Source organism: Cyanistes caeruleus, unplaced genomic scaffold (genome assembly GCF_971803275.1).
Source record: "Cyanistes caeruleus unplaced genomic scaffold, bCyaCae1.hap1.1 HAP1_SCAFFOLD_65, whole genome shotgun sequence".
NCBI classification, from domain to species: domain Eukaryota; kingdom Metazoa; phylum Chordata; class Aves; order Passeriformes; family Paridae; genus Cyanistes; species Cyanistes caeruleus.
The window spans coordinates 4591859-4614295 of NW_028255884.1; the positions used below are offsets into that span (position 1 = coordinate 4591859).

Below are 22437 nucleotides of genomic sequence, written 5' to 3' on the forward strand. Positions count from 1 at the left end.
TAATTTCTATTTTTTAATTTTTTTTTATTAATGGATTTAACAAGTCAATTTTTATTGTGCCTCACATTTTTGGCCACCTTCATCTCCAGCTGAGCTTCCAGTGCACCAAATTTCTTGCTGCAGTGGCAAGAAGCATCTCTGTACTCTTCTCCTGACCTTCATTCCTTGTCCTCTACCCGTCCCATCCCGCCCCAGGGAGCAGGGACCATCCTGGTATGGATGCTAGCTTTGGAACAGGCTGCAGGGAGCTGCAGAAAATGCAGGCCCATGGCCTCTCAGTCCTGCCTGAGAAGCTAGCCTGGGAATTTCAAAGGAGGATTTCAAAACAATCCTCAGAGACAGAAAACAACTGCCAGGTGCTGTTTATCTGTCCTCTTGTTTCCTCTTGCAAGAGAGGGTCAGGGAGGTAGAGTGCCCCTGACCAATGATGGTAATGTAGCACTTTGCTAACCAATAAGAGTTTCCTTTCTGTACCTTTCCACGTATCTGTCTATAAGACAGACCTGAAGCAATAAACTAGGGGAATTCTCCTGTTGAAACTCCCTTGAGAGTTTGTGTCGTTCTTTCTAGCCGTTCCCAATCGGAACGACATCTGGTGACCCTGCGTGATGTTGAACAGACTCCCGAGGTCCGGTAACCCGACGTAAAGTGCAGCTGACCCTCCGAGGTCAGAAAGCAACCGACGTGACTTCTGCTAATCACCTGAGGGTAAGCAGCGAGCGGGAAAAAGCCAGCCCTTCCCCCTAGAGGGGTAAGTGGAATTCTCCCGGGCTTTCCTAGAGGAAGCTGGTTCTGGAAACCAACGGGATAATGGAGCCCTGCCGGTGAGCGGGCTTGGAACGGCATATCTTGGTGAAGCAGAGCTCAAAATCCTGGGTCAGAGCCGATAGCGTCTGCGTTACTGCATTCGCGGAGCCGCCAAGATAAAGTTTCATAATGGAGAACTGTAATTTAACTAATGAGCAGCTGGTCTGCCTTGCATGGAAAAATGCCTTGCTGAGCATAAGACTCTGTGTTCCTAAATTGCTGAACATGAGACTCTGTATTCCTGAAGAAGATATACGCGCTTTGTTCCACTGGGTGAAAGCGCAGGAGTTTGCTATGACTGTGAATGATGTGTTTGACCTTGAGATTTGGTGGTCAGTAGGGGACCACCTGTGGACTGAGCTAGTTGTGGGAAATACCAGTGCGTGCGACTTAGCAGCAACTTGGGGAGTGATCTTTAGGGCACTGAAACAGTGCCAGCCTAAAAACAGTGAAACCGGGATGAGAAACTTTGATGCCGAAAGTTCCTCCGTTGTACAAGATAAGGGACCGGAAGATGAAACCGTAGATGAGCTGCGTGGTGCTCTTTCGGCTCTGCCTGGACCCTCGGAGGACTTTGGCGGCGAGCGAGAGCAATCTGCAGCCCGAAAATCTCCCTCTCCAGAGCAGTCTGAGCGCCTGCCATCCGTGGAGCTCGGCGCACGGGCTTTGCCAGCAGAGGGGCCTCTCTTCAGCCCCCCCCGTGCCCGACGCGCGGGCCGCCGCCGCCGAGGGGTCCGAGCGTGGGTCCGGAATGCCGCGAGCCGCCGCTGTTGAGGGGTCCGAGCGCAGCTCCGGAATGATGCGGGCCGCCACCGCCGGGGGGCCCGGGCGAACCAACCCCCCCCTGTACCAACGCAGCGGGGACGCGCGGCTGCCCCCGGCAGAGGAGCGGCGGGGGGAGGGGAAACAGCAACCTCGCGCTCCCCCTGCGCCTGCCCGCCGCCACCGGCCGCGGCCCGAGCGGCTGCCAGCCGGCCGCGAGAACCCCAAAAAACCCGAGCTCAAGCCCAGATCTGGGGCCGGGGTCGGGCCCGTGGCGAGCATCGCCGCCCCCCGCGTCCGAAGTACCGGCGAAAAAGCGGCGGGGAGGGCCGGCGGCCTCGCTCGCCCCACGCGTGCGCGGGACGCGCTCACCCTCGCGCTCCCCCCGCGCTCCAGTGGGGAGGTGCGGGAGGAGAAGAGAGCAAACCATGTTGCGCACACATCCGAGTTCTACCAGCGCCCCCCCCTGCACCCATAAAGGTGGCCGGGAGAGAGAAAGAACAACGGCAGGCCCCTCCGCCGGGATCTTCCGCACCAGCTCAAGAAATACCTCAACGAGTCCGTCAGCTCCAGCGGCCTGAGCCGTGCCAAAGTCCTGCGGTCCCTGCAGGACCCAAAATTACTCATCTTGTACCTTTTAAGTCTTGTGTTTACAGAGCTGACAATCAGCCACGAAGAGATGGTAACTTCGAGTTCCCTGAACCTCCTGAAATTCACGAACTACTGTTCTAACAACCAAGAATTTATAAATCCCTCAAAAACCCCTCAATTATATTTGAAGAGAAAATCCAGTGGGAAAAAAAAAAAAAAAAAACCCCAACAAAAAAACAAACCAAAAAAAAAACCGGGATAAGAAGAGGGGATCAAAGCAGCATAAATTGCATATAAATTGCATTGTGCATTGTTTTTATCACTTTGGTGTTCTTTCAAACGACTCTATTGACAAGTTAGACTGTCAATTCGAACAGACTAACAATGTTGTATATAGTGTTGTATATAGTGTGTGTACTAATTCACTGAATTAGAAACATTAGACTCAACCATCAAGTCCTTGCAAGGAGAACAATTCTTAAATACCAAAACATAAGCCAAAATTCTAAATTAATTCTAGATCAGCTTCCATTCAAAGTTCTTGTGAAGAAACTTCTTGAGCTGTGTTTGTTCTCTCTCCTGCAAGGGCCCAGCAGGATGTAACAAACACTGCTTTTTATTTTTTTCTAACAGAAAGGGTGAGTTATGGATGCTAGCTTTGGAACAGGCTGCAGGGAGCTGCAGAAAATGCAGGCCCATGGCCTCTCAGTCCTGCCTGAGAAGCTAGCCTGGGAATTTCAAAGGAGGATTTCAAAACAATCCTCAGAGACAGAAAACAACTGCCAGGTGCTGTTTATCTGTCCTCTTGTTTCCTCTTGCAAGAGAGGGTCAGGGAGGTAGAGTGCCCCTGACCAATGATGGTAATGTAGCACTTTGCTAACCAATAAGAGTTTCCTTTCTGTACCTTTCCACGTATCTGTCTATAAGACAGACCTGAAGCAATAAACTAGGGGAATTCTCCTGATGAAACTCCCTTGAGAGTTTGTGTCGTTCTTTCTAGCCGTTCCCAATCGGAACGACAGTCCTCGGGCAGATCCATGAGGATATCCAGGACCATCCTGACCAGGGATGGGTGCCAAGGAGATCCAGGAGGGTTCAGTGTCCAGCTCTAAGTCCTGGGACACCCTGTGCCGTGCTCCCAACAGCCCCGATTTTCAGGAAGGAGCCACAGCAGCCTCCTGGCCATCCATGGATTTTTCTTCCTGGAATTCACTGTGGAGCTTGTTTCTGTTTTCCTGCTCTTTCTGAGCTCCTGTCAACATGGCATGGAGCTGGAAGAGGTGGAGAGGAGAAACGTCAGGAAGGAGAAGACAGAAGGAAATTGCTGGGGAAAAGGGAGACACACACCCCTAACGGTGGCTGCAGAAAGCTCCACACGCTCCAGCCTGCCCCAAAACCAGGGAAGCCCTGGCTAAAATCCAAGGAAAACAGTGCTGAGGATCCAAGGAATCCGAGCCATGATCTGTGTGGAGAATGTCCCTGACAGGAGGAACGTGAATGGAACCACACGAGGCTGGGGCAGGAGGGTCAGAGCGAGCAGAGAAGGGGGGCCCATCAACATCCTAATTTACTGCTCCAGAGAAAGAAAAATTCCCAGCTTTAATTCCAAGGAGGATAATTTAATATCTCCTTGGCATCTGCAGATCTATGACCTGAATCCAGTCATGAGTTTCCTTCAGGTCTCCACCCTCGGGACCAATTAAACAGATAGTGGGGTTAAACTCTTTCCCACTTGTTAAATCTGGATCCTCCCATTCCATGAGGGACTTTTAATTGTGTCCCTCAGAGAATCCTTCTGGAGTAGAACTGCTGGTGTGAAATGAACGGGGACAGGGAGTGTTGGGTGAAGAACAGACTAATGTGATATGGGAATGTGTCTCGCTGGGGTCCATGCCAGCCGAATTTCACCCAGATAAAAAAGAGGCATTAAGTTCAAGCCTTGGGAATCATTTGTTTAAGTTGTGGCAAAGAGAAAGGGCTTATGGCAGTTAATATGTTAATCATCTCACCCCTTATAAGGTTATGTTTCTAGAATGTTCCCGGTTCTCTCCCCTGATTGGTTGTTATTTGTTGCAGTATTTTGCATATTTCTAACCCCAGTTTGTGGTTGGACCCATGCCCTCAGGCTCTGCCCTCAGGCCTACCCTATATATTTTTGTGTCTGCCCATAGTCCTCGTCTTTGGAGTTTGTCCCTATACTGCGCACGGTTTATGGGCGTTGTCCTTATTTTATTTCTCATTAAAGTGTTAATTTTAGGTGGACACAAACTCCATCATACCCTTTCATTTTATTTGCACCTCAATTCCCTGAAGTCAGAGATCCCTAAAGTTTTAAAGGTACTGGTTTTCAATGGGATAGGATCCATTTAATTCCCAGAAAGAGGCACAGAATTAGATTTGAATCCAAGTTTGGATTCAGCATGGGAATGTAGTGGACAGCACACCGATGGTTTCCATGTTGCTGAGCAGGGCTTGTCCTGTCCATGGACTTCGCAGTCCCCGACTGGACAATCCATGTCCCATGCTCTGCCAGCAAGGAGGTGACACCATCACCGTTCCCCTCTTCATCCCCGTGTCCTATTTAGACAAGGATCTTCCTTCTCCTCTGCTCCAGAGGGTGCTCGAGTGCCCACAGGGAGCCCCTTCCTGGCTCCCGTGGAACTGGTGAGGGCTGGAGTGACGCAGGGCCATGATGTCACAAAGAGGTTGAGCTCTGGTGTGATGCAGGGCCGTGATGTCACACAGCTGTCCTGGCCACAGCACTGTGACATCACCACGCCAGCCCTATATAAACCAGGCCAGCCCCCGCAGCTGCCAGTGCAGTCGCCATGGGACGTGCCGTAGCCATGGGTGACGGTGGCGTCCTGATGCCTGCCCTTGTCCTGCTGCTGGCTGCTGTGGCTGTCTGCTGGGCCGGTGGCCACTGGAAACCATGGAGGCGGCAGACGAGGAAGCGCCCCAGGGTTAGGCCCAGAGGCCCATGGAGGAACCGAGCTGCCCCTGCAGCTCCCAGGTTCTCCAGGCCTCGGGTGACCCCTCACTGGCAGCCAGGTGCTCCCACAAACCCTCTGGAGAGCTCCTGCAGCTGCGGCCCCTGCATGGCAGTGGCCCAAGAGCTGCAGGAAGTGATGATCCGGCACTGGGCATGCAATGGGACATCTGTGCCGCTCTTCTTTGGGATGTGGCTGGCGTTGTGGAAAGAACTGGAGAAGCTGATGAGGTGAGGCCACCTGCCCTGCTGTGGCTCGCCCAGCTTCTCCAGAAGCCACCATCCCTTGTGGAGGCTGCTCCCAGTAAGATTGGCCATCCTTGGGAGAGCCTCAAGCCTTGCAAGGATGGCACAGCAGAGAAGACCCGCCATCCGTGCAAGAAGCTCAGGAGGTCAGAGAACGTCCATGGTGCCAGGAGCCTCCGCTATCTCTGACAGCCTCCATCCCTAAGAGAGGCCGTATGGCACTGCACAGCTTGCGGCGTCCTGCACCGGGACATCAAGCCAGAGAACCTCCTCGTCAACCCAGAGACTGGCGACCTGAAGCTGATTGACTTCGGTTGCGGCACCTTCCTCCAGGAGTGGGCCTTCACACAGTTTGCCGGTGAGCCCAGAGCGCGGGCCCTGCTCCCAGTGCCAGGCACTGCACAGCCCCATTCCCTCCTGGGCCGCGGGGTGCGGCATTCAGCCGGCTGCCGGCTGCCCTGTGGCACGGGGCAGGTGCTGTGCCCCAGGAGCCGGCTGCTGGCCCTGCCAACAGCAAGGGGCTGCAAAAGCCGGGCCCCAGCTCCTCAGCTTGGCAGGCCCACAAGGCCTTGGGCTGCTCCGCTGGCGATCTCAGCCTTGCAGAATGGATTCTTGGCTTTGGCCCATTGTCAGGGGGAGGCGGGCAGGCCTTGGGGGGAAGTTGTGGCCACGGCTGCAGCCCCTGCCTCTGGCAGGAGGCTGGCGCCAGGCTCTGGAAGGCAGCAGCCTGCGCCTGAGTAGTGCCGCCCGTCTCCCCTAGGAACATGCACGTACTGCCCGCCCGAGTGGATCGGCCTGCGCTGCTACCACGGCGATGGGGCGACCATCTGGTCCCTGGGCGTGCTGCTGTTGGACATGGTGTGCGGGTTCCTGCCCTTCGAGAACGAGCGTGACATCGTGTTGGGGCAGCTCTTCTTCCCACAGGAGGTCTCTCCAGGTTGGTACGCGGCCTGAAGCAGGCAGGCTTTGGCAGGTGGCACCGCACAGCCCAGCCCGGCCCTCCTGCAGCTGCGCGGGACGTCCATGTGCCCTCAAGGGCCGGCTGCAGCAGGTGGCCCGTGGCAGGCTGGGTGTGGCACGCTTGGCTGAAGGAGGGGACGCTTGTCCTGCCGTGCCGCTCTCCCGCCAAGGGCAGCTCCCAGCACACGCAGCGTGGCCCGGCTTCTGCAGGCGCCGGGAGCAGCTGGGCAGGAGCCTCCTGCAAGTGAGCGCCGCTTTCTGCCTTCTCTCCCCAGAGTGCCAACATCTGATCCGCTGGTGTTTGTCCAAGCACCCCATGGACCGGCCGGTGCTGGAGCAGATCTTCTACCACCCTTGGGTGTTGGGCGGGCATTTCTGATGTCCTGCCGCAGCCTCTGCAGCACCCAGTTCTCGTGTCCCACGCAGGACTGAGGGCCCAGGAAATAAAAGAACTCGAAACCCACTGCGGGCCTGGAAGTTTTGTCCTGGTTAGCAACTTCAGCTAAGGGAACCTCTTAGCAAAAGGGGTAATCAGAGTGTTCTCTTCAGCCTTTGTCAAGATTTTGGTGCCTTTCCTCCAGGTTGTCCCTCAAAATCAGAGGGGGGTGGAGCCAGCACCAGTCCCCCCAAATTGCTTGGAGGCAGAGACTTCTCCCAGGTCCCTCAAAACTGGAGGAGGATGGAGACAATCCCCGGGCCCCCCAAAATGAAGGGAGATAAATACCTGGCAACCTAAAATAAGTGATGGATGTAGCCCAGAGCATCCCCCAAGTCACAGGGGGAAGAGGAGACTGCCAGCCCCGCCAAAGAGGAGGGGAATTGTGCCTGTGCCAGCCCCACAAATTGCAAGGGGACAGAGAACACCCCTGGCCTGGCAAAGGGCAAAGAGCAGACGGGGGCTGCTGGGATGGTGACAATACTGGCATCCCCCAAATCAGAGAGGGACAAAGAGCCCACACAGGCTTCCCAGAAGGAGAAAGGGGGCAGCAAATATCCCCTGTCCCCCTAAGTCGGAGGGGCACAGACACAAAAGGCCCCACAAAAAGAGCATGAGGAACCAAGAGCACTGCTGGCCCCACAAGGGTAAGGAGGATGGAGAAACTCCCCATCTGTCTTTGTTTTGGAAGACAGGTGTCAGCTAGGGAGGGCAGGGGCCTCCCCTGGAATGAAAACGTAGACCCCCTCCCTCTGAATTATTATAATTCTGAAATCAAGGGGCTTTCAGGCAGAGATCTGAGGATAGGAATAACAGCTCTTTATTAGAATTTATAACCAGGCAAACAAACAACAATAACTTCAGCATTAGCAAGAAAACAGAACCAGGGGGCCCGTGACAGCTTTCTCGGCTGAGACGGGATGGAGGAGAGGCTTTGTTTCACAAACCCCCTCGGGCGGGCAGTCCCGGTGCTCCTGCAGGGCTCTGAGGAACACTCAGCTGGAACAGCAGGGATGAGCTGAGATCCTGGGCCGGTGGCTGAGGTGGATCAGCAGCTCTGTGGCGGTGCCTGGCACTGTCACACGTCCCGGCAGGACAGGGGGTGCGAGGCTACCAACAAAGAGGGGAGAAGGAGAAGCAGCAGCAGCTCCGTCTGGATGATGGTGAAATTCCCTTCTCCCCACCACAACAACTCTGCGCCCAAAGTGTCCTTCTCCAAAACTGAAGAAAGCTCGACAAACTGTCCCCACCCTCCTTTTTTTCCTGCCCCCTTCCCTCCTTGGTCCCAGCCAAACTCTTTGTCTTTTTTCAAGCACCCACCAAGTACCCACAGTTAGGTTTTCCCCACAACTAATGGGTAAAAATCCTATGGGCAAGCCAGAAATAAAAAAGAAAGACACCTAACCCCCAACAGTCCCTGAGACTGGGGCTTGGCCTTCCTCGTGGTGAGGGGCATGAAGGAAGGCTGCAGTGTGATGGAGACTGTGATGGGCTGGGAACTCACTGGGGGAAAGGATGGAGCAGTTGTGAAGTAAAAGGCAGGTGGGGGAGAGAACTGTTCAGAGAAGGGCTGAGCTACAGCTTGAGGAAGCTGAAAAATGTCATTTGGGGTCATCCCAGATGGATTCCATTTCAGAAGTCATGGAACAAGTTTAATTTTTGGGGGGTGTCATGTTTTCCCTTGGTGGTGGACACTGTGCAGACTTGAGCTGCATTTCCAAAATGCTCAAGTCTCTGCTGCAGGTCACAGCGTTTCTTCTTTGGCTGATCCCGGCCCGGTGCTGAGCCCAGCAGAGCCCTGGCAGAGCCCAGAGCAGCCTCAGCATCCGCAGAGCCCGGCTGCAAGGAGAGAAAGCAGAAACCGCCCGTCAGCTGAAGGCTCCTGTCCCCTTGTCCCAGCCAGCCGCGGTGCCCAGGCCATGCTGGCCGTGCTCAGAGCTGGGCCCAAAGCTGCCCATCACTGCTGCCTTGGGGAGCAGAGCAGGAGGGCAGGACATGTGCCCAGCCTGCAGCCAGCCACGGCAGATCCAGCCCCTCAGCAGCTGCCCAGAGCGGGATGCTCCTGTGCCCGCTGCCATCTCCCAAAAGTTCTTGTCCCTCCCATGCCAAGGAGATGAGGACCCACCTCACACCATCCGCTGCCACAAGAAAAGCTGGTCCCAAACGATGTCCTCAGTCTTCTCCAAGGGCACGGCCCATCCACGCCACAGCTGGTCCCAAGCACTTCCTGATCCAGACTGGACCCCACCTGGAACGCTTCCTTTAGAAAAACAAACAACAAATTAATGAAAATAGGTCACAGACAAGAAGGGGAATACACGAAAAAATGGTAAAAAATCTTATCTCTGTCAGGAGTTTGAGGAAGGCCCAACCCCTACATTCTGGGGAAAAACCCACCCATGGGTGAGAGAAGCCCATGCTTTCTCCCTTTCCCCCTGCACTGTCCCCCAAAATCACGGTGATCCCAAAGCAAAGCAGGGGAGTGGAGCAGCCCAAGCCCTTCCTTGCCTGCACAGCAAAGCAGCCGTGCTCAGGTTCTGGAGTCCCACCTGTGCTCCTGCCATGGGGGTTTGTTTGTGTCGGGCTGGCTGCCCCAGCCCCAGCCCGGGGCACGGTGGGTGCTGGGGGCTGTTGGCAGGGCCAGGATCCCACTCCCATTTCGTCACCACCCCAGCCCACGTCCCCAGCCCTGCCAAAAACCAGCTGGGCAGCCACTGAGGAATCAGTTGCATCTGCCCCAGCAAAGGGGAAACCTTTGGTTGCCAGCCAATGCACAAATCTGGGAGCATCCCCCTGGGTCTGGACTTACCTTAAAATTCCCTGTGAAGCCTGGCTTTGAAGAAGGTGCCAGAATCAAAGTCCATCATCGCCAGCTCCCGCTGGCCAGGTGGAGGAAGAGGTTGTCATCCTTGCTGCTGTCCTCCATGTCTCCAGCAGCAGCAGCAGCAGCCCCACCTGGTACAGCTTCTCCAGGGGCTCCTTCTTCCCTGGGGTGACACCAGGCTGTCAGGGTTCTGCCCAGGGCCTGGCTGTCAGTGAAGCAGGACAAGCAAAACCAGCTCAGATGGTGCCCACCAGTGCTGGGCAGAGCAGCTCAGCTCCAGCACAAGGGCTGTGTGTTCCCATTCCATGACCCCAGTGCAGTGACACAGGCAGGACAAAAAAGTCTGGGTTTCTTTGCTGCTGATTGCCAGGGCATGCGTGGAGCTGTAACTTACCAGGTCCCTGCATCACTGTGCCTGTGGCTCTCTCCCTTCTTCTAGGGCTGATGAATATCCTGCATCCAGGGATCGCAGGACAGGTCTTCTAATGAGGGCCTGTCCAAGGAGTTCAGGGATAAACACCACCTGATCAGAATCTGGCAGTCTGGGGAGAGAAACCACAAACCACTGGTCAGTTGGAGAAGGCTCCTGTCTGCTTTGCCCCACTATTCCCGTGCCCAGGCCACGCTGGATGTGCTCAGAGCTGGGCCTAAACTTTCCCATCAATTCTTTGCTTTGGAGGAGAGCAGGAGAGCAGGACATGTGCCACCTCCTCAGCAGCTGCCAGAGCGGGATGCTCACGAGCCCGCTGCTGTCTCCCAACACTGGTGTTCCCCCCGTGCCCAGAGATGAGGATCCACCTTGGGAGAGCCGTTGTGGCAGCGGGAGCTGGCCCCATCTGATGTTCCTGCCCCTCCTGAAAGGGTGCTCCCCGCAGACCATCTCGTGCAGCAGGATGCCCAGGGACCAGACGGTCGCTGCCTCGCCATGGTACCAGCCGAAGTCGTTCCATTCCGGGGGGCTGTATGACGGTGTTCCTATGGAATATGGATGGAGCTCATCAGGGGGATGCTGCTGCTCCCAGAGCCTGACCCCAGCATCCCTGGGCATGTGGGGGCTGCCCCAGTGGCACACGGGGTGACCTGCTGCCCTCTCACCAGCACCTGGGACTTGGGTACAAACCCGGGGTTGGAAAAGAAGCCACTGGTGCTGGAAGAGGGCAGCAGAAACCCTGGCAAGGCCTGACCATGACACACAAAGGGAAATACCCACTCAGTGCTGGGGAAAAACCATACCCACATCCTCCCTGCTGGCATTGCCCAAAAAATATCTTGAACCAAGGCAAACCAGGTGAGCAGAGCAGTCCAAGCCCATTCTCACCTGCACACCACACCAGCTGGTGCACAGGTTCTGGCTCCCCCTCTCTGCAACCCCCACCCATGGGGATTTTGTCAGGCTGGCTGCCCCAGCCCCATCCCCAGCCCCAGTCCTGGGAGAATCCCTGCTGCCACACCCAGGTTGGGCCAGGAGATGCCAGGACCAGGATCACCACCCCTGTGTGGGCTCACCTGCAAATTGAGTGTACGCTGTGTCCTGCAGGTAGGTGCCACAGCCGAAGTCAATCAGTTTTGCCTCGCCGGTGTCCAGGTCTACCAAGACGTTCTCAGGTTTGATATCTCGGTGCAGGACCCCGCAGCTGGTGCAGTGCCGCACGGCCGCCAGCACCTGCTGGAACAGCTCCCGCGCCTCTTCCTCGGACAGGAACCTCCGTGCCCGAATGAAACGCCGCAGGTCCTGACACCGCTCCGGGCGCTCCAGCACCATCACGATGGTGTTGGGGAGCTCAAACCATTCCAGCAGCTGCACCACACCGGGGAAGCCTGTGGACACCTTGTCCAGCAGCACTATCTCCAGGGGTGCGCTGGTGCCGTCGGGCTGCGGGAGGAGCACGGTGCCGTCAGTGGGGCTGAGGCCGTGCCAGGGCTCGGGAAGCCCTCAGCCAGCCCGGGATGCTCTGTGCCCTCCGCTGGCCCCACGCCCGCTCTCCCTCCAGGTGTCCTGGCGGCTCCCACCCTGCCGGGCCCCGGCTCATCCCCGCCCGGCACGGCCCGGCTTCTGCCGCTGGCCCCGCTCACTCACCAGCTCGCCCCAGTGCCGGACGCGGTTCCGTGGCACCTTTTTGATGGCCACCTGCAAGCCAAAGGGAACAGCGGATTCAGCTCACCGCCCACCGTGTCCAGCCCCATCCTCCTCCTCCGCCCCCTCCTCCTCCTCCGCCCGCCGCCGGCCCCTCTGCTCACCGGGAGTCCGTCCGAGAGCCGAGTGGCCGCAAAAACTCTGCCAAAGCCGCCGCGCCCCAGCAGTGACCCCACTCGGTAGCGCTGCTGCAGGGCCTGCTGCGCCTTCCCTGGGGAAGAGACGCGGCCGTCAGTGCTCGGCCCGGGGCCAGGAACGGCCCCCGAGCGCTCCCCGAGCTCCCCGGGCCGGGCACCCGCAGGCGTTCCCTCATTGGAACGCGACAGCGGCGGAGCTCGGGCCGGGGAAGCCGCAGCGGAGGCGGCGGCAGCGGCCGCACCGCCTGTGTCCTCCGCGGGCCCCGGGAGGAGCCGGGGCCGGGGCCGGGGCCGGGGCCGGGGCCGGGGCCGGGGCCGGGGCCGGGGCCGGGGTCGGGGTCGGGGTCGGGCCAGGCGGAGCCAAAGGGCGGCAATGCCGCCCCAGCCCCTGGCACTGATGCCCGCCCAGCACAGCCAGAGCCAGGCGAAGAGGAGACCTCGGCGGGATGGGCGGAGACGGGGACGGGGCCGGGGCAGCCCCGCCCGGGGCCGGGGGCGGGCTGGGGGCATGGCCCGGGTGGGCACGGGGAGAGGGAACCTGGAAGAGAAGGGGACACAGGAAAAGGGAGACCGGGAGAAGATGCGGGACAGTGGGAGAGGGAGAAGAGAGAGAGAATTGATAAATTTTCTGCTGTCGCTGCTTTCGCTGCTTTCGCTGCTTTCGCTGCTGCTGCTGCCGCCGCTGCCGCTGCAACTGAAGCACCGGGGCCGTTTGTCCCCGTGTCCGTTTGTCCGTTGCCCGCTCGGCCCCGCCCCGAGCCCCGCGCTCCCCGGGCAGCCCCTGAGCCTGGCCAAACACGGCAACTTTGCCCTGCTGAGCCAAGAGCCAGAGTCTGGACTCCTGCACAGGGGCACAGCAATGCCCTTGGCTGCTGCTGTGCCTTGTCCCTGCTGAGGCTCAGACACCGTCTGAGCACATTCCCTGAATGCAGAATTTGTACCTGAGCCGAGCACTGCACTTGTGTCTCCTGCATTGCTTTCCAAGGAAAACAGGGCAAGGCAAACTGGCTATAGCTCAGGGTATTTTACAGTGTCTAAAACTTGCCAAGTCTCAGATCTTAGAGGTGAGAGCCATTTGGAATGAATGCGATGGAGAAACAGTGCAAGATGTAAAAGGGAAACATAAAAATAAATAGAGAAAAATAGAGAAAAACATATTGGTTGTTTCTTTGGATTTTATTTTCATTTCTTAAAAAAGCTGTTTCAATTTTCCCAGAATCTTCTCCCCAGTCCCGTCTGTTCTTTCCAAAAACCTGTCCTGGAGAACAAGGCGCAGCTCCTGTCACAAGATGTGCCCCCAGCTGCAGCTTCTCTTGGCTTCCCACACTGTGAGTGCAGCACAACTCTTGCAGCAAAGCAGGACAAATGTTTGAAGAACTTGACAACTTCTTCTTTCTTTTCCTTGTGCACAGGGGAGTTGTGCCATTGGTGAGGTTTTCATTGTTCCTCTTCTACCCAAAGAAAACATGATGGGCTACCAGGAATTGTTGGGGAATACAAGCCTGGCTGAATGTGGAGAAAGAATCTCCAGATTCCACAGCCAGCAGTGGAGAGCTCATCATTCCAACAGCCCCATGGACATCTGGAAAGTGATCTGGAACATGAAGATGGGCTGACAGAGGGAGTTTGTTTCTGTGTTCAGTTGAGATGATTCTACATCTCTTGCAGTGGGAGAAATCAAGAGCACAATCAGTTGATGATAAGCAGCAGAACATGATAAGCTGGACCTCTCAGTGGATGAGAGAAAGAATGTGAAAAGGAGAAATGCAGGGAATGACTTGGTGAACTTTGTGTGTAAGAAGGGTCATTTTTTCCTAATAATTCCCAGTTCATTCCCTTTGCTTTTATCCTTTTAACAAGGCCAATTGCATCTCAGATTCCCCAGGAAATGAGAACCTTGTGGAGCTGCCTGAAAGGTGCCCTGTTCCTTTTTCTGCTGCTGCTCAGAAGAAACAATGAAGCGAGTTGGGAAGTTCTGGTTTTTCTTTCTCCTGGTGGATTTTTTCATTTTATTTCCCACTGCAGAGGCCATTTCTGTGATGGCCTCTGTCAGTTGATTCTATTTCAGCAGCAGCAGCAACAGGGCTGTGTTTGAGCACTGCAAATGTGACCTGTGTGGCTTTAATTCCCCTCGTCTTAGTGCTGAGGGACTTGGGAGCATTTTGATCTCTACTGATCATGATGCCTGAAACAAAAATCCTGAGTTCCCTGTGACAAAGCACAGTGGGTAGCACTGATTGAAAGAGGCAATTGCAGTTTTACTGCTAAAATTCAAGTGGCAAGCAGAAGAGGGGCAAGAGCAGCCGGGATCTACAATTGCCAAGGCCAGGGCACCAACAGCCTCCTGCTGTCACCTCAGGGTGAGTAAAACAGGGCTGAAAACAGCGCTGGATCCCGATCCTTTCTTCCTCTGAGGGCTGGCTGAGGGCAGCAGAGGCGGGCCCTGAGGAATCAGGGCTGTGTGTGGGGGATTGTTGCTGTAGTCCAGAATCGCCCTGGCAAAAGCCCTGGGAAGCCGAGGCAGGAGCAGGTGGGAAGGGCCGGCGCTGCTGCTGCTCCTGGCCGGGAGCCCCGGCCGGGCCGGGCCTGCGCCCGCTGCGCTGCGGCTGCTGCTGCTGCCAGAGCCGGGCGGGACTCGGGGACAGGGAATGGACACGGGGGGACAGCAAAGGCCTTGGGGGCTGCAGGGATGTTGGTGCTGGGGCCAGCGCCAGCACAGAGCTTCAGCCCGCAATGAACCCCGAGGGAAACGCTGGGGAAAGGCTCCATTCAGCCTTTCTTTACTCGGCGCTGTGAAGGGACCGAAATAAAAGGAGAGTGAGCAGGGCCCGACCCCTTCTCCTTTGGGAGGAGCCCCTGGGGCTGTGAGGGGCTGTGAGGGGAAATGAGAGGTTCTATGGGGCCATGAGAGGTTCTGTGGGGCCATGAGGGGCTGTGAGGGGAAATGAGGGGCCATGAAGGGACATGAGGGGCTGTGAGAGGTTCTATGAGGCCATGAGAGGTTCTGTGGGGCCATGAGAGGTTCTGTGGGGCCATGAGGGGTAGTGAGGGGCCATGAGGGGCTGTGAGGGGCCAAGAGATGTTCTATGAGGCCATGAGAGGTTCTGTGGGGCCATGAGGGGCTGTGAGGGGCCATGAGGAGCCTCAGCCCTGGCAGGAGGGGTCCCACCATGTCCCCAGGGCAGAGCAGCCGTGAGGGGCCGCGAGTGCAGATGTGGCAGCAGAGCAGGCTTGGGGCACCTCTGGGAAGGGATGAGACCCTTCCCCAGCTCCAAACCACACCAAACCCACCATTAAAAGGATTTTCTATCTTTAGAATCCACTGGCAACTTGGAAATGACTGTACAGTTTAAACCCAGTGGGAAAAGCAAGGGAATTTTCCCAGTGAGAGACATCCAGCCATTTTTATTCATGTCCAAGATTTAAAAGTCTTGACAGTGAAAAGTAATACTAATAAATAATAATAACAACAAGAACAAGTTTATTTCTTGAATAATAATTCTTCTGAATCCAAACAATCAGCTCAGAAACATGTTTTTATTTGTAATAGATTAGTAGTAAAGAAATAAATTGAAATAGATTTCATTTGTAATTCAGACATGTTTCATCCTTTTCCCCATTTCTGGTCTCCTTCCTCCAGGGTAATTTCCTTTACTCACCCACTTTCTAATAGGTAGAAGGGAGTTAAGCACACTGGAAAAGACAACAGCTCCTGTTTCCAAGGGAAGCAGCCACCACTCCAGGGAACCTGAATTGCCCCCAGGCTCGTGTGTGCACTTGAAGGGTGAGCAGGTGTTGGGGACAGAGATCTCAAACTCCTTCTAAGGCTGTGAGAAACCCACAGGTGGCAAAGTATCATTGTGAGTCAACTCCTGCTGAAATTCCATTCCCCCACACCCTCCAAATGGGCAGGCAGGGCTGGGCTCTGGCAGGGTTCAGTTTTGAGTGCCTTGTGCTCCCTGGCATGGAAGTGATCCTATGAACTCTGGTACTGATGGATTGTGGAATGGCTGCTGAAGGAGGAGGGGGAATCTCAGCAGACAGGAAAGTCTCTTCTTCTCCCGTCTCCCTGCAGAACCCCCTCTCCAAAGAGAAATGCCTGTGCTGGGTTTCCATGGCACCCCTTCCCTCAGGCCAGTGTCTGAGCCACTGTGTGCTCTGCAGGAGCCAAAGCCAGAGGAGTCCCAATATCAGTCACCCCACGGTCCCCACACAGCAGGAGAAAGCACTGCTTGCAGTGGGGCTGCTGATCTGTGACCCGTCCTGGTTCCATCCACCCCACTCCTCTCAGCCACAGGCACCAGAAGGATCCCAGGAAAGCCACAGTGCTCTACCAGATGCCAGGAGCACTCCCTGCTGTGGCCTCAGGGATGCTGGGTGACCTCGTGGATGAGGATCTGTGGCTGCTGATGGAATGTGTGGATGGAGGCCCTTGACAGGAGGTTGTTGGAGACACGTGTGGGGCTGAAGGAGAGATGGCAGCTGTCAGTGGGGAGGGCAGGGACCCCACTTGTGAGTCCATTGCCTTGGACACCCTCAGCCACAAGATGTCCAAGGAGTCACACAAGGCTTTGGAACTCTCAGCCTTCTTTCCCCCAAGTTCCTGCTTTCTGGACATTGACAGTAGAGAACCTTGCTTGTTTCTACAACTAGAATAAAGGTCCAAGATGGAACAAGCCTTGCTGGTTTTAGTCAGAAGCATCAGTGACCAAAAGTTGTATTTCCATTGGTTTGCTCACATCTTTGTTCCTTCTCAGTGTTCAGGCTGGGCTGTGGGGTGTCCTCATTTGCTGCATTTTCTGAGTTCCTCTTGCATCCCTTGAGCAATAGGTTGTGCCCTCTGAGGATCCTTTGTGCTCCTTGGTGACCCAGGAGAACCTTCCAGGCGGTTTTTGGGGGAGCTGCTGCTGTGATGTCACAGGAACGTTGCCGTGTCCTTGTGGTGTTCCCGTTGCTGTGGGGCACAGAGGCCTCAGTGTCAGAGCGGCTCTGGGCACCTGCTCATTGCCTGAGGATCCTCCTGCCAGAGGCATTCTCAGCAGCCAGCCCAGCCCCTGACGGGTGTCCTTCTGTCCTGGCAGGGGGACAGACAGTCTGCAGGTGTGTGCAGAACAGCCAAAATGATCCAGCAAGTGGTTGCTGCAGTTTGCACTCTGCACTCTGGGGCTTCTTATGGGTATTTTTTAACCCACTGGGTCCCTAAGTCGAGGATTTCCCCAGGTGCACCACATGTGCCTTTGGGATTGCTGTGGGCTTTCCATTCTTCCTTTGGAACAGAGGTGATTTTGAAAGAAAATTGCCATTAAGATGCCATTTATTTGGGAAAGCTCTTGCCAACAACTTCTTAGGGGTTGTTTTTGGCCAGCAGGGTGTGCACAGCATTTGGAATGGAGCCTGGGGGGGTTCTGTTCCCCAGAGAAGAGTCTGTGGCAGTGAACCCTGGCATTCCTCCCTCCGTTTGCTGATCCAGCCAAAAACTGGACACAGCCTTGTATTTTGTGCTGTTCTCTTGCTTGCTGTGTGATCCAAAAGGACTGTGGCTCACGGAGGGGAGTTGTGAAAGCAAAATGCTCTCTTGGCATTGACTTGTTGTGTGAGATTTTCCAGCAGAGGCAGCTTTTTCTCCTAACAGCATCTGGTTCAGGTGAAGGTCCCCTCACACATGGATACTGGGAAGCTCCTTCTTCAGTGAGCAGGAAAGGAACCTTTGGTGTTCAGAGATCCCAGCTGTTCCCTTTCAACACCATCATGAGCCCAGTAAGCTCCAGTATGATCCTTGTCACAAGGCAGCACTCCCAGGATGGTCCCAGTTGCCTCTGGCTAGATCAACCCAGTCAGTCCCAGTATGATGCCATTGGCTCCCAGCGTGCTCCCAGTTGCTCCCAGTCACCCCCAGTATGGGGGATGATGTGCATGGTGTGTTCCCAGTCATTCTCAGATACTCCCAGTATGAGTCCAGTCACTCCCAGTATGATCCAAAATTGGATTGCTGGGAGGCCTCATGGAATCCTGGAGACCATTGTGACACTCTAGGGCCCCATGGAACCGTGGTGACACCAAGGTGGTTGGGAGTGTTGATGTGCTGCAGGGTAGGAGGGCTCTGCACAGGGAGCTGGACAGGCTGGATCCAGGGCCCAAACCCAACAAGGTGAGGTTTAACAAGTCCAAGTTCCAGGTCCTGCACTTTGGCCCAAACAACCCCTGCAGTGCTCCAGGCTGGGGACAGAGTGGCTGGACAGCAGCCAGGCAGAAAGGGAGCTGGGGCACTGATGGACAGCAGGCTGGGCATGAGCCAGCAGTGTGCCCAGGTGGCCAAGGAGGCCAATGGCTCCTGGCCTGGATCAGGAGCAGTGTGGCCAGCAGGAGCAGGGCAGGGATTCCTCCCCTCTACTCTGCACTGGTTGGGCAGCACCTCGAGTGCTGTGTCCAGTTCTGGGCCCCCAGTTTAGGAAGGCCATGGAGGGGCTGGAGCGTGTCCAGAGAAGGGCAACAAGGCTGGTGAGGGGTCTGGAGCACAAGTCCTGTAAGTGATAGTAAAAGGTCTCAAAATCTTAGAAAATTCAGGGACTTAGAAAGGAAGATACATTTGGAAAGGCCTTGGAAAAGTAGGCCCTGGGAAATGTTAGGCCTTGTACTTGCTAAAGATCAGGTCAAACTGCACCTGTGTAGTCAGTAGATGATCATGATACAATTGTTAGATATAAATGGATATAATTATTGTTTAAAGAACATGAGGAACAATGTTAGGGGGCTTGGGGGGGATCACGAGAAATCCATGCTTAGGTAAAAACAATGCTTACAATAGAACAATGTAAGTTTAGTAATTAATATGTGAGTTATATAATGATAGAGTATAAAAGATGTTCAGTTCCAAACCAAGATGGGTCAGATTTGGGTATGTGTACCCCTGACACCCAGATCTCTTAATAAAGCACCTGCATATGATCATTTGTGATTATGTGTGTTCCTGAACACTAACCATTTCATCAGATTTTCCAGGAATTTTGTGAGATATTTGTGGGATGTTTCTGGAATTTGGTGGGATTTTGAGAAGATTTAGGGAATTTAGTGGAATGTTTCTGGAATTTTTTGGGATGTTTCTGGAATTTGGTAGGGTTTTGAGAAGACATGAAGAATTTTGAGGTATTTTTTAGATTGTGTGGAAATTCGTAATAGTTTTGTGGGATGTGTCTGGAATTTTGTGGGACTTCTTTGGAATGTTGTGGAATTTTCTTAAATTTTGTGGGATTTTGAGGAGACTTGAAGAATTTTGAGGTATTTTTCTTAGAATGTGTGGAAATTTGTGGAGATTTTTTGGGATGTGACTGGAATTTGGTGGGGTTTTGAGAAGATTTCTGCAGTTTTGTGGTATTTTTTTCAGGAATTTTGAGGGATTTTGAGGAGACATGAAGAATTTTGAGGTATTTTCTTAGGTTTTTGTGGACATTTGTGGGGATTTTGTGGGATGTTTCTGGAATTTGTTGAGCTTTTGAGAAGATTTCCACAATTTTCTGGGATTTTTCTGCAATTTTTTGGGATTTTGTGGAGACTTGAAGAATTTTGTGGGATGTTTCTGGAATTTTGTGGGATTTTTTTTGTACTGTTGTGGAATTTTCTTGAATTTTGTGGGATTTTGGGGAGCCTTGAAGAATTCTGAGGGATTTTTCTTAGAATGTGTGGAAATTTGTGGAGATTTTGTGGGATGTTTCTGGAATTTGTTAGGCTTTTGAGAAAATTTAGGGAATTTTGTGGGATGTTTCTAGAATTTTGTGGGATGTTTCAGGAATTTGGTAGGATTTCTGTGGTATTTTGTGGGATTTTTGTGGAATTTTGAGGGATTTTGAGGAGACTTGAAGAATTTTGAGGTATTTCTCTAGATTGTGTGGAAATTTGTAATAATTTTGTGGGATGTGTCTGGAATTTTGTGAAATATTGGGGACACTTGAAAAATTTGGGGGTCCCACCCAACCTGTCCGTGCACCCCCAGATTTCTTCCACAGCCCCCCTGTGATGGTGGAGGGTGGGGGCCGAGTGCTGGTGCCCCCCTGCCTGCAGCAGATCCAGCGGTGAGGGCAGTTCAGGGGGTCCCTCAGCATTTGGGGTCCCTGGGATTTGGGGTGACCCCCCCGGGCCCCCCAGGATCTCCCTGAACACGCTGACGCTGCCCGTGCGCAGTGAGAAGGTTCAAACCCGGCACGGGGTCCCCAGCACTGCCACCCGCATTGCCCAGGTACCCCCAAACCTGCCGAGAACCCCCAAACACCCCGGGACACCCCAACCTCTCCTGATCCCAAACACAGCCCTGGATGCTCCAAAAACTCCCCAAAACCGCAAAACCCCATACAGACATTGAGAAGGTTCATACCTGGCATGGGGTCCCCATCTCCATCACCAGCAGGTTCCTCAAAACAACCTTGAGATCCCAAATTCCACTCCCGGGATTGCCCAGACTCCCTCATCAGGACCCCTGTAAACCCCCTTGGGAACCCCCCAAAAACCACCATGGCCCCAAAAACACCGAGAACTTCTGAAAATCCCCAGGAAACCCTCACGAAGGTTTATACCCAGCATGGGGACCCCATCACCTTCATCGGCATCACCCAGGTACCCCCAACCCCTCCCGGGACCCCCAACCCCTCCCGGGCTCCACTGCCGGAACCAACGGGAGCGGTGTTGCCCTTTTAAGAGGAGTTACAGTGGGACCCGACAACACCGGGGGCCCTTAAAGCGGCCATGGTAGAGAGAACCCCCAAAATCCACCCTGGGGGGACAAAACATCCCCTACAGGGGCTTGGGGTGGGGACACCCCTAAAAATGTCACTTAAAGCCGTCATGATCCCCCCTCAAAAGGGGCTTGTGGGGCTGCGGCCGCACAAACACCCTAAAATGGGGAGGAAAAAACACCCCTGTAGTGGTGGGATCCCCCCAGAAAACCTGAAAAAGAGAAAAACTCCTCTTGAGAGGGGCCTGAAGACCCTGAAGGGCCCTGGAAGAGGGACAAGATCCCCTCCTGTGCTGGGGCCTCCCCGAGCCGGGAACTCTCCCGTTCCTGCACTCGGGGGAGCCCCGAACGACGGCGGCTCCTGGGCTGAGCCCCCCTCAGCCGGGGCTGCGGGGGGAACTGGGGGGGCTGGGACGGGGCTTGGGGCTCCTGGGGTGAACTGGGGGACCCTCAGTGCTCCCACCTCCCCCTGTTCCCCTGTCCCGCCCCGTTCCCATTGTTCCCCCAAAGCTCCGCTGCCCCCAGCTCGGTTTGGGGGGGACCCAGCCCTTTCCCATCGTGTCCCGGCCCGGCCCCGCTCACCCGAGGGCTCCGAACCACGCCCAGGGACAGAGGAGGGACAGAGGAGGAGGAAGAGGAGGGACAGAGCAGGAGGAAGAGGAGGAGCAGGAGGAGGAAGAGCTGGAGCAGGCAGAGGAGGCTCCACCTGCGCTCCCCGCTCTCTGCATCTGCAGCTCCTTCGGGACCATCGCCCCCCATCCCGCAGGTGCCCGGGGAGGGGGAGCTCGCCCCAAATACCCCGGGGCTCCCTGGCTTTGGGGTTTTTGGGGGGGATGTTTGGGGATGGCAGGGCTCCAGAGCCGAGCCGCAGATGCCCCTCGGGGGCACCCCGGGTGTCCCCGGGAGGTGTTTTTGGGGGGTCCCGGTGGCGGTGGCGGCAGAGCCCCGGCAAAGGGGCCGGGGGGATGCGGGTCCGGCATGGCCGGGAAAGGGGTTCGGGGCTCCCGGTGCCGGCAGTGGCTGCTCCCAGCATTGCCCAGTTGCTCACCCCGTGTGCCTCCAGTTTCCTGTGATCCCCACGATAAGCCAAATCACTCCCAGGCATTCCCTATTAGAGTACAATTTGTCTCCATTTTATCCCATTTTTCCACATTTTTATCCAATTTTCCCCTTTTTTATCCCATTTTCCCCCATTTTTGCTCTATTTTCCTAATTTTTATCCTATTTTCATATAGTTTTCGTCATTTTTATCCTAATTTTTATTTTTCAACAACTTTTCCCTCATATTTTTTTTTTCCTCCATTTCTGCCTTTTTTATCTCATTTTTCCTCAGTTTTCTTCATTTTTTCCTGATTTTTTTCCTATTTTTCCTCCGTTCTTATTCAATTTTTTCCCCATGTTTTCCTATTTTCCCCCAATTTTTTTCCATTTTTAATCTATTTTTTTCCCCATTTCCCCATTTTACGCTATTTTTGCTCCATTTTCCCCCAGTTTTTTCCCCATGTTCTCTCCTGTTTTCCCCATTTTCTTCCATTTTTCTCCCATTTTTGCCTCATTTTTACCATTTTTATTCCCATTTTTACCCCAGTTTTCCCTATTTTTCCCTCATTTTTATCCTGGTTTTATCTCATTTTTCCACAATTTTATCCCAATTTTCTTCCATTTCTTTCTCTCATGTTTCCCAATTTTTCCTCCATTTCCATCCCATTTTTTCCCTATTTTTTTTTCGGTTTTGGCTCCATTTTCCCCCATTTTTCCTCCCATTTTTCTCTTTCCCCCCTTTTTTTCTAGTTTTCCCCAACTTTTCCCCATTCTTCTTCAATTTCTAT

At 54.6% G+C, this 22437-nt stretch overlaps 1 protein-coding gene across 1 annotated transcript; it reads right to left on the bottom strand.

Moving 5' to 3' along the window:
• Window positions 1-9605: 9605 nt before the first annotated feature.
• Window positions 9606-20477, bottom strand: LOC147647257 (serine/threonine-protein kinase pim-1-like). Its single transcript, XM_086872452.1, has 7 exons — window positions 20472-20477; window positions 11854-12138; window positions 11693-11743; window positions 11122-11488; window positions 10414-10590; window positions 10010-10157; window positions 9606-9820 (listed from the first exon to the last, which is right to left on the bottom strand). Exons 1-6 carry the CDS (start codon window positions 20475-20477, stop codon window positions 10051-10053), a joined length of 993 nt encoding a protein of 330 aa, XP_086728578.1. The 3' UTR covers window positions 9606-9820; window positions 10010-10050.
• Window positions 20478-22437: the final 1960 nt, after the last annotated feature.

Excerpts from the sequence above, each read along its gene's own strand:
- LOC147647257 (XM_086872452.1), bottom strand. Across the intron at positions 11,489-11,692 it reads TCCGGCACTGGGGCGAGCTG|CCCGACGGCACCAGCGCACC; the intron begins GTGAGTGAGCGG and ends CTCCTCCCGCAG. Across the intron at positions 10,591-11,121 it reads AGCGTACACTCAATTTGCAG|GAACACCGTCATACAGCCCC; the intron begins GTGAGCCCACAC and ends CATATTCCATAG.